Source organism: Hyla sarda, unplaced genomic scaffold (assembly GCF_029499605.1).
Source record: "Hyla sarda isolate aHylSar1 unplaced genomic scaffold, aHylSar1.hap1 scaffold_2668, whole genome shotgun sequence".
NCBI lineage: Eukaryota > Metazoa > Chordata > Amphibia > Anura > Hylidae > Hyla > Hyla sarda.
The window spans coordinates 22,501-33,569 of record NW_026609362.1 but is presented as its reverse complement, the minus strand read 5'-3'; the positions used below and the strand labels follow the sequence as shown (position 1 = coordinate 33,569).

The following is an 11,069-nucleotide window of genomic DNA, read 5'->3' as shown; positions in this document are numbered from 1 at the left end:
CTGAGGAAGATTATCGTGTTCTCAGGTAATTTCTCTTCTGGTCATGTGACGGGCTCCAGCCAACCAGTGATCATGACCGTTCCTGCTCCTCTGGCTGCAGGACACTCGGGGGGACACTGCGGAGAGTCGGCCTTTCAGTCTCATTCCCGGACCCTGGGGGCCCCCTAGTTCTAGTCAGTGAGATTCCTTTGTGTTTTTTGGAAAGAGAAGTCAATGAAACCCAGCGAGGGAGATCAGCAGTGATCAGGAGCCTGGTGGAGGTGAGCGGGGTAGGCGCCCGCGGGGGACAAGCGCTGTGGGGCCTGGGGAACATCCATCACACTGTTTGTTCTCTTCTCCCACAGGAATGTCTGAAGGAACAAGTGCAGGTGAGAGCAGAGACAAGTGACCCCAATGTTATACTGAGGTCAAGTGTCACCCGCTCACAACCCAAACTGCCCAGGACGGGGCATCTGTTCTAACGGTCGCCATCTCATACCTGTTCCAACAGAAGAACAATTGTACATAGCCTCATTAGTCATTCCACCATTTCACTGTCTAATTGTGGTTTTTGTGTAGTTGTTGCAGGTGCCTGGTGCAGGACATGGGGTGGTCCCAGGAACTGTCCTTAAGGTGCTGGCTTCACAGGCCTGTCATGGTGAGAATATAATCACATAGCACAGTGTCCTCCACAGATCCTCCTGTTGCTGGTCCTGCAGTGCCTTGTGCTGCCCCCTAGAGTCCCATGTTCTCGGGCAGCATCTAAGTCTGATGTCATCACAGTGCAGTGAAGTTTAACCACCCCCTCACTGTGGAGGAATGCCGCCATCTGATGCACTCTCTCGCGCAGTGTTCCCTGCCTTTCCAGTGTGCACATGGACGCCCATCAATCCTGCCCCTTGCTGATCTGCAGCACATCGCTCCTGAGCCAGAGGTAAGTGCAGACTCCAGACCACCCATGGCAGCCAGGGAGGTCCGAAACCCTTACAGCGAGGAGAGGGATTACTCCTTGAAACATCTGAGGCACAGAAGTTTTTTTTCTCCACAGGTTTCTCCAAAACCAAACCTGAAGTGTCTGAGACGATGGCAGTGATCCTAACCGCTGAATGACAAGGGGGCATCACCGCTGAACAAGAGAAGGGAGGGTCCGCCGTCACCGCTTAACAGGAGGAAGGAAGGGTCCACCGTCACCGCTGAACAGGAGAAGGAAGGGTCTGCCGTCACCGGCTGAACAAGAGAAGGGAGGGTCCGCCGTCACCGGCTGAACAGGAGAAGGGAGGGTCCGCTGCCACCGCTGAACAGGAGGAGGGGAGGGTCTGCCGTCACCGCTGAACAAGAGAAGGGAGGGTCCGCTGCCACCGCTGAACAAGAGAAGGGAGGGGTCCGCTGCCACCGGCTGAACAGGAGGAGGGAGGGTCTGCCGTCACCGCTGAACAAGAGAAGGGAGGGTCCGCTGCCACCACTGAACAGGAGGAGGGAGGGTCTGCCGTCACCGCTTAACAGGAGGAAGGAGGGTCTGCCGTCACCGCTGAACAAGAGAAGGGAGGGTCCGCCGTCACCGCTGAACAGGAGAAGGAAGGGTCTGCCGTCACCGCTGAACAAGAGAAGGGAGGGTCCGCCGTCACCGCTGAACAGGAGAAGGGAGGGTCCGCTGCCACCCGCTGAACAGGAGGAGGGAGGGTCTGCCGTCACCGCTGAACAAGAGAAGGGAGGGTCCGCTGCCACCACTTGAACAGGAGGAGGGAGGGTCTGCCGTCACCGCTTAACAGGAGGAAGGAGGGTCCGCCGTCACCGCTGAACAGGAGGAAGGAGGGTCTGCCGTCACCGCTGAACAAGAGAAGGGAGGGTCCGCCGTCACCGCTGAACAAGAGAAGGGAGGGTCCGCCGTCACCGCTGAACAGGAGGAAGGAGGGTCCGCTGCCACCGCTGAACAGGAGGAGGGAGGGAGGGTCCGCCATCACCACTTCCCAGGTCAGGTGTGTCCCTTGTGAGCAGCTGACGTGGCCTAAACATTCCACCAGGGCTGGCAGCGTCTCCCATTGAGCACAGCGGGGACATCATTGGGTGGGCATTAGCACAGGGAGCAGCGAATCCTGATGATTTGTATTCAGCGTGGCACAACATTCCTCAGACAACACTTTATTCTGCTCAGAAACTCTGCCACGTGTCATGACCACACGGTGCTCATTAAATTAACTTAAAGACTTTTATATCAGAATTCAATGACTTTTACTTCTTGGTTGTGAAATCAAAACCTTGAGGAACGCGTTGTGTGTGATTGTGTTTTTTTTTTTTTTTGGGGGGGGGGGAGGCGTGGTTGGTTTCCCCCCGTTTACACCGAACATGTATGAGGAGGAGGATGAGGGTGTTCTCCACCCCCCATGTACACAGAACATGTATAATGAGGAGGAGTCCTCCAGCAAACCATCTTTTCCAGGTGTTTATTGATCACAGGTCATGGTCGGCGGGGTGGTAGAGCTCGCTCATCAGGCGGTAGATGTAGGACGGTGCGTTCCCCCCGATGTTGGATATGAAGAGCGTTATAAGCTCGGCCGGAACATGATCAAAGATGGGGCAGTGTGCGCTCACTTGGGCCAGGATCTCCCCTGCCAGAGAGAGAGAAATAAGAGATGTAGATGCTGCACATCTCCCTCCCCCCAAGTGCCCCACACTCACCCTCCGAGAAGGGAAGAACCTCCTGCGGGGACACAAACTTGTGAAAGGAGTCCTCTTCATTAGGGAACTGCAGAGAGAGGGCAAAAGGTCAGACACCGCTACAGGACCTGAGGGGGGCAATACATACAGAGAGGGGGGGGGGGGGGTCAGACACCATTACAGGACCTGAGGGGGCAATACATATAGAGGGGGGGGGTCAGACACCATTACAGGACCTTAGGGGGCAATAAGTGGGGGGGGTGTCAGAGACCACTACAGGACCTGAGGGGGTAATACATACAGGGGGGGGGGGGGGGGGGGCAGATGTATCTCTCTACACACACACACAATGCTGTATATATAATGCTGTCCCCTCAAATAATCTCTCTAACCCTCTATCACCATACGATCCCTTTTGTATGTCGGGGGCCATCGCATAAACTGCAATCCAGCCGCACAGACTGCTTCAGCCACCACCGGATAGCCGTTTACGATGCCCCGTGTGCTCTGGTGATTGTCTCCTACCTGTCCTCAGGGCTCCAGAACATCCTCTTCGGGATTGCCTGCATCGCCGGCGCTTTCCCTCCATCGTCATCACGTCGCCGCGCATGCCATCCCCGTCATCCAATAGGAGCAGCGTGCGTAGTTACAGCGACGTGAAAGCGATGATTCCAGAGACGTCCGGAGCGGTGGGGACAGGAGAGTATAATTTCCTATTCTTTCCATTGCACGGTTCCCTTAACATACGATGGTTCATTTAGAACCCATCTCTAATCTCTATCTCTCCCCGTTCTAAATGAACCATCGTATGTTAAGGGAACCGTGCAATGGAAAGAATAGGAAATTATACTCTCCTGTCCCCACCGCTCCGGACGTCTCTGGAATCATCGCTTTCACGTCGCTGTAACTACGCACGCTGCTCCTATTGGATGACGGGATGGCATTGCGCGGCGACGTGATGACGATGGAGGAGAGCGCCGGCGATGCAGGCAATCCCGAAGAGGATGTTCTGGAGCCCTGAGGACAGGTAGGAGACAATCACCAGAGCACACAGGGGATCGTAAACGGAGATAGAGATTAGAAGATAGAAGATAGATATATATATATAGTCCATAGGCAGCATGAATGGGTTAACATTGACTTGCTACACGGAATGAAGAAACACACTAGCAAAGCAATTAAGCAAGTTAAAGTTAATTACACAACTGTCTACTATAAAACCCCCTCAAGAACACAGACACTTGTATCGTATGCACCAAGTAAATTTAATAAGGGAGGGTATAATTGTGCCGCCTATGGACTACAGGAAAAAAATTTCAGGTGAGCAACAAATTTTCTACTTCCTGGTCGTCCCTACGGCGGCACGAATGGGACATGCATAGCAGTAACTTTAATACAGGGAGGGCACATTGGCACCTTGCAGGACACTCATACCAAAAGGCCGATCCTCTGGACGACATGACGTCCAACCTGTAATGCTTGATGAACGTGTTGGGTGAAGCCCATGTAGCCGCCTTGCAAATTTGGTCCAGCGGAACATGATATCTCTCGGCCTAGGATGTAGACATGGATCTCGTCGAGTGAGCTTTTAACAAGAGGGGAGAGTCTTTGCCTTCTAACAGATAAATTTGGATGGTGTCTCTTATCCACCTTGCAAGGGATGATTTACTCACTTTCTGCCCCTTATTTCTGCCCTTGAAGTTGAACAAAGAGTGCTTCAGACTGTCTAAATTCCGAGGTTTTACTCAGATAAGCGACAATAGTTCTTTTAACATCTAAAAGATATAGCCCATTGCTAGACGAGTCTTTGAAAATTGGCAAGACAAACTTTTCATTTATATTAGAACTAGAGGCCACTTTAAGAATCCGGGCATGGTTCTCAATACGACTGACTCCGCCATCATGCGAAGATAAGGTTCCTTTGATGAGAGTGCTTGTAACTCAATCTTCTCGCTGATGTAATAGCTATCAGAAATAGACATTTCAAGGATACATGCTTCAAGGACGACTCTTGTATTGGCTCAAAGGGAGGTAAGGTCAGACTTCTTAGGACTAGTGTCAAATCCCATGATGGTAAAGGGTTATGGAAAGTTGGACTCAACTTAATAGCCCTGAAGAACCTGCTAATGAGAGGCTTCCCTGAGAAAATTCCATTGAGGCAGGAGTTGATGGCTGTTAACTGTACTTTCAAAGTATTTGTCTTAGACCTTTCTGAAAGCCTTCTTGTAGGAACTGGAGAAGAGAGGCAACTTCTTCTGGAGCAAGAGCTTTCCTGAGACACCATGATGAATACAGGGACCATACTCTGTTATATACCCTTAGGGTGGCTGGTTTTCTGGAAGCTTAAAGAGTAGTAACTACTTCCTGAGACAATCCTTGATCCATCAGAGCTTTGCGTTCATATTCCATGCCGTGAGTTGCAACCTCTGGAGGTCTGGGTGAAACATCCCTGACTGGAGAATGAGATCTTTCTGAATGGGCAGTTTCCAGACTTGCCGATTCGCCAAATTCAGGGCCAGCAAGAACCAGGCCCTCCTGGGCCAGAACGGTAGAATAGCTACTGCTCGAACTTTTTCGTCCCGGATCTTCTGTAGCACCTTTGGAATCAATGGGATTGGGGGAAAGATATAAACGAAATCCTTCCTCCAACTCACTGATAGGCCATCTATCACCAGAGGGTTGCCCATCCTCGACAGAGAGCAAAATTGGGCCAACTTCTTGTTGCGGGAGGTCACCATGGCATCCAGAGTCGGTAGTCCCAATTTGGAAGTTAACTGGTTGAATATTAGGGGATTCAATTCCCACTCTCCTGGACAAATGGCATTCCTGCTCAACCAGTCCGCTTTTGCGTTGTCCACTCCTCTGATGTGGACTGCTGATATTGATAGATGTTTCTCTGCCCAAGACATTATGCGGGCACATTCTTTCCTCAGGGACTGGCTGCGTGTCCCTCCCTGCTTGTTCAGGTAGAAGACGGACACTAGGTTGCCGTTTGCACTTTGACTGCTCTGTGGAGAAGCCAGGGCTTGAAGAGAACCAGCGCTTTCCTTATTGCTGTCAGCTCTTTTAGATTCAATGACATTTGGCGTTCCTTCCGAGACCAAACACCTTGAATCCAGTGATCTTGTACATGAGCACCCCAAGCTAAGCCTGAGGCATCCGATGTGAGGACTATCGGAGTCTGAGTCCGAAGAGACCTGCCTTAAAGAAAGCGCTGGGGATGCAACCACCAATAGAGATCTTGTCGAACTTTCAGTGGGATGCTGATGTTGGAGTCCAGAGACTGAAGAGACTTGTTCCACTGAGAGAAGATGCAATCTTGAAGACCTCTGAAATGAGATCTCGCCCACAGGACTGCTTCCAGAGAAGATGTCATCATCCCCAAGACCCACATGGCTGACCTCACTGGACAATGATCCAGCAATAGAAGATTCTGGACGGCTGATTGGAGGCTGCTGGCTCTCTGATCTGATAAGAAGAGTCTCATTCTCAATGGGGGAGATTTATCAAAAGATTGACAGTTTTTTCCTGTCTAAATTTATCGCACAGAAAGTTGCAGTCTAAATATGTGCGACTTTTGCTGTAGAGGATTTTTAGAACATGATGCATGCAAGTCTATTTTAGATGGAAATTTGTGCTGAATTTATCAAGTGCGACTTTTGTGCGACAAGTCGCATCTGCCCAAAATACGCTGAAATGTCAGACCATGTTGGAGTAGGTCTAAATGCAGTTTAAGCTGTAGACCCTGAAGTCTGAGCACAGAATCTATCAAGGGCTGTGAGACCTTTGATAAATTAGGAGCACAATAGACAGGAGACTACCACATACGCTGGTCTATAAGCATACCCAGAATAGACTAGATTAGGAAATGTCCCCCAATGTGTCTATGGAGAACCCCAGGTATGATATCACTGTGGAAGGAGTCAAGCATGATTTTTTTTACATTCACCAGAAAACCGTGGAAGTCTAGTACTTGTAGAGTAGTGCTGAGAGAGTTGTTTTAAGAGAGACTCTGATGGTGCTCTGATCAACCAATCGTCCAGATATGGTGTTATTGTTATCCCCTGGAGACGTAAGGATGCTGTAAGGACGACCACTATTTTGGTAAACGCGCGAGGGGCTGACGTGATACCAAAGGGGAGACAGGTAAACTGAAAGGGGAGGATCTGATGTTGAACCTGGAGCGCAATTCTGAAATTCTGAGATATTTCCTGTGGGATTGGAGAATGGGAACATGAAGGTACACATCTTGGAGATCTATTGATGCCAAGAAGTCTCCTTCCTCTATGTTCATTATCACGGATTTGATAGACTCCATCCGAAACTTGCGTTTCCGGAAAAACTGGTTCAAATAGGAGAGGTCTATCACAAGCCTCCATCCTCCTGATGCCTAGGGAACCGAAAACACCAGAGAATATAGCCCTTTGAACTGTTCTTTCTTGGGAACTCTGGAGAGCATGCTTGGCGATGAACTCTTCTATCAATTGCAGCACTACTGGATTGGACGATCTGTTGACCATGAATTTTCATGGAGGTCGGGAATTTAGCTCTAGGGAGTTTCCCCTTGTTATAGTGTTCATCACCCAGGCATCGGATGATGTCTCTTGCCAAATGTAAGAAGAAAAAAAAAAAAACTTTAGCCTGCCCCCCCCCCCCACTGGAATGCCTCTACTGGCGTCACGAGTCCTTGGTAAAGGGCTTCTTTTTAACTTACAGAGTCAAAGAATCTTGTCTTTTACGATAATTCATCTTATTTTGCCGAAAGGAATAATTCCTTTTCGGGGAGTATCTGGCCCTACCAGAAGGGAATCTACCAGGCTTCTTTCTCTCAAAGGGAAAGGCTGCATCCTTTTCCTCATTATAGGACTTCAAGACATTTTTAAGGTTAGGACCAAACAGACGCCGGATGGAATGGTAGATTGATGAAACTAAACTTAGACGACATGTTCCCTGACCACTGTTTCATCCACAGGGCCCTTCTGGTAGCGTTGGAGAGAGCCAGACATCTGGAAGAAAACTTCATTACATCCACCGGGGCGTTGCACTAAAACTCAGCGGCAGACTTCATTACTTCCATTCCTTTTATCAAGCGATCTCTAGGTACCCCGCCTCTATGTCCTGAGATAACTGGCTTAGCCAGATTCTGAGTGCTCTCGCTACCGGAATGGATGATGCCGCAATCTTAGAGGTGGATGCTGCAGTTATGTAATTCTTTTTGGCAAAGTTATCCGCCTTCCTCTCTAGCGGGTCCGACAACCTAGAGGACTCATCGGATGGAAAGTGACACTTCTTAACCATTCTTGCTGCCACTAGATCTAATTTAGGGAGATTCTCCCACTCTGCTGCTGTCTTAGGATCAAATCTATATGTGGATTTAAAACGAGAGCCTGCATCTGATTTCTTGTCTGGCTTAGGCCATTTTTTTTTAAACTAATCAGTAAGAATAGGATGGGATGGCAGGTGCATGTCAGGCAACTGGGGAAGTAGTATAATTGATCCTTTTTGGGCTTACTAGATACATCTTTGTTAGATTCAACTGTATCTTTCACAGCCGCTAGTAATTTTGGAAATTTTTCTTTTGGCAGTAAATATAAGCCATCGTCCATGTCATGGAAGATTACTAGAGGAAGAGTTCTCAGAATCTCCCGATGAAGACCCTGGGGATGCAGGGGCGGTAACTCTTTCAGATCTCTTCCTCTTCTTTGGGAGAAAGGAATCTTTAATTTCTTTAAAGGTATTGCACATTTCACCTTTGAACAACAACAAAAAGGAGCTTGTTTGTATGGTATCTGATGGATTTAAGCACTTTACACATATGTCTTGAGGGCAAGATTCAGGCAATGGCTGTTCACACTTGGAACACAGAGTGTGCTTGGACTTCCTCTTTGCCTTTCCAGAAGGAAACATCTAAAACTCAAAAGAGAAAGTCCCCAAGGATATAGTATAATCCACAATTATGATAGATGTATCATATAGGGGAAAAAAAAACTATACTGATACCTCTGACCGGCCGAAAGATCTGCTGCCCAAGGCTGAGTGCAGCCATTTGCAGATCCAGCCGGTCAGAAATAGTTTGCCTGCGGTCCATTTCCGGTGCAGACCGGAAGTGACACAGTGGAAGTGGGGCAAGATGCAACAGACTGCTGCCGCCATCTTGGAGGGCCGATACGCGGCAGGAAACAACTGATCAAAACCGAAAATGTGAGGTGCAGCGGAATACAACTTCCCTACACCTGCCTGGCAGGCCCGCCCCGACAGAAAAAATATTGCCCCGTCTTATCTTACCGAGGGCCGGAAGTGACGATCCTGCGCATGCGCAGACACTCACCCAGCTGACGGGGAGTGCTGCTGGAAACCGGCGTCCCATTTTCTCCATTCTTACTGATGGGAACAAGATAGTGAATACCACGCCGCCACCGGGATCAAGCAGCGTTGGGGTAACGGCTGAGGGACCAGAGATAGCATCCGGTATGCGGCCGACCCAGACTCAGGAACCTAGGAAGCCCCAGGTGTAAGTACCTTGCTTCCGACTTTCATTCCGAGTGAAGAAAAAAAGAATACAAGTGTGTGTTCTTGAGGGGGTTTTATAGTAGACAGTTGTGTAATTAACTTTAATTAACTTGCTTAATTGCTTTGCTAGTGTGTTTCTTCATTCCGGGTAGCAAGTCAATGTTAACCCATTCGTGCCGCTGTAGGGACGACGAAAGAGAGAGAGAAAAACAGAGACACATACATGATACCTGAGGGGACAGTATATAAGTGTATATATACATGATACCTGAGGGGACAGTATATAAGTGTATATATACATGATACCTGAGGGGACAGTATATAAGTGTATATATACATGATACCTGAGGGGACAGTATATAAGTGTATATATACATGATACCTGAGGGGACAGTATATAAGTGTATATATACATGATACCTGAGGGGACAGTATATAAGTGTATATATACATGATACCTGAGGGGACAGTATATAAGTGTATATATATATAAGATACCTGAGGGAACAGTATATAAGTGTATATATATATATATATATATATATATATATATATACACATGATACCTGAGGGGACAGTATATAAGTGTATATATACATGATACCTGGGGGGACAGTATATAAGTGTATATATATATATATATATATATATATAAGATACCTGAGGGGACAGTATATAAGTGTATATATACATGATACCTGGGGGGACAGTATATAAGTGTATATATATAAGATACCTGAGGGGACAGTATATAAGTGTATATATATATATATATATATATATATACACATGATACCTGAGGGGACAGTATATAAGTGTATATATACATGATACCTGGGGGGACAGTATATAAGTGTATATATATATATATATATATATATATATATATATATATATGATACCTGAGGGGACAGTATATAAGTGTATATATATATATATATATATATATATATATATATATATATAAGATACCTGAGGGGACAGTATATAAGTGTATATATATATATATATATATATATATAAGATACCTGAGGGGACAGTATATAAGTGTATATATACATGATACCTGAGGGGACAGTATATAAGTGTGTGTGTATACATGATACCTGAGGGGACAGTATATAAGTGTATATATACATGATACCTGAGGGGACAGTATATAAGTTTATATATACATGATACCTGAGGGGACAGTATATAAAAGTGTATATATACATGATACCTGAGGGGACAGTATATAAGTGTGTGTATACATGATACCTGAGGGGACAGTATATAAGTGTGTATACATGATACCTGAGGGGACAGTATATAAGTGTATATATACATGATACCTGAGGGGACAGTATATAAGTGTGTGTGTATACATGATACCTGAGGGGACAGTATATAAGTGTATATATACACATGATACCTGAGGGGACAGTATATAAGTGTGTATATATATACATGATACCTGAGGGGACAGTATATAAGTGTATGTATACATGATACCTGAGGGGACAGTATATAAGTGTATATATACACATGATACCTGAGGGGACAGTATATAAGTGTATGTATACATGATACCTGAGGGGACAGTATATAAGTGTATATATATACATGATACCTGAGGGGACAGTATATAAGTGTATATATACACATGATACCTGAGGGGACAGTATATAAGTGTGTGTGTATACATGATACCTGAGGGGACAGTATATAAGTGTATGTATACATGATACCTGAGGGGACAGTATATAAGTGTATATATACACATGATACCTGAGGGGACAGTATATAAGTGTATATATACACATGATACCTGAGGGGACAGTATATAAGTGTATATATACATGATACCTGAGGGGACAGTATATAAGTGTATATATATATATATATATAAGATACCTGAGGGGACAGTATATAAGTGTATATAT

General features: G+C 46.5%; 1 protein-coding gene across 1 annotated transcript in view; it reads right to left on the bottom strand.

Moving 5' to 3' along the window:
- Positions 1-2,404: 2,404 nt before the first annotated feature.
- Positions 2,405-11,069, bottom strand: part of EIF2B2 (eukaryotic translation initiation factor 2B subunit beta) — a gene marked incomplete at its 5' end in the record, with an annotated part of 30,338 nt that continues 21,673 nt past the window's right edge. The window contains 2 exon segments of the mRNA XM_056553269.1: positions 2,405-2,585; positions 2,656-2,722. Coding sequence (XP_056409244.1) covers positions 2,428-2,585; positions 2,656-2,722 — 225 coding nt within the window.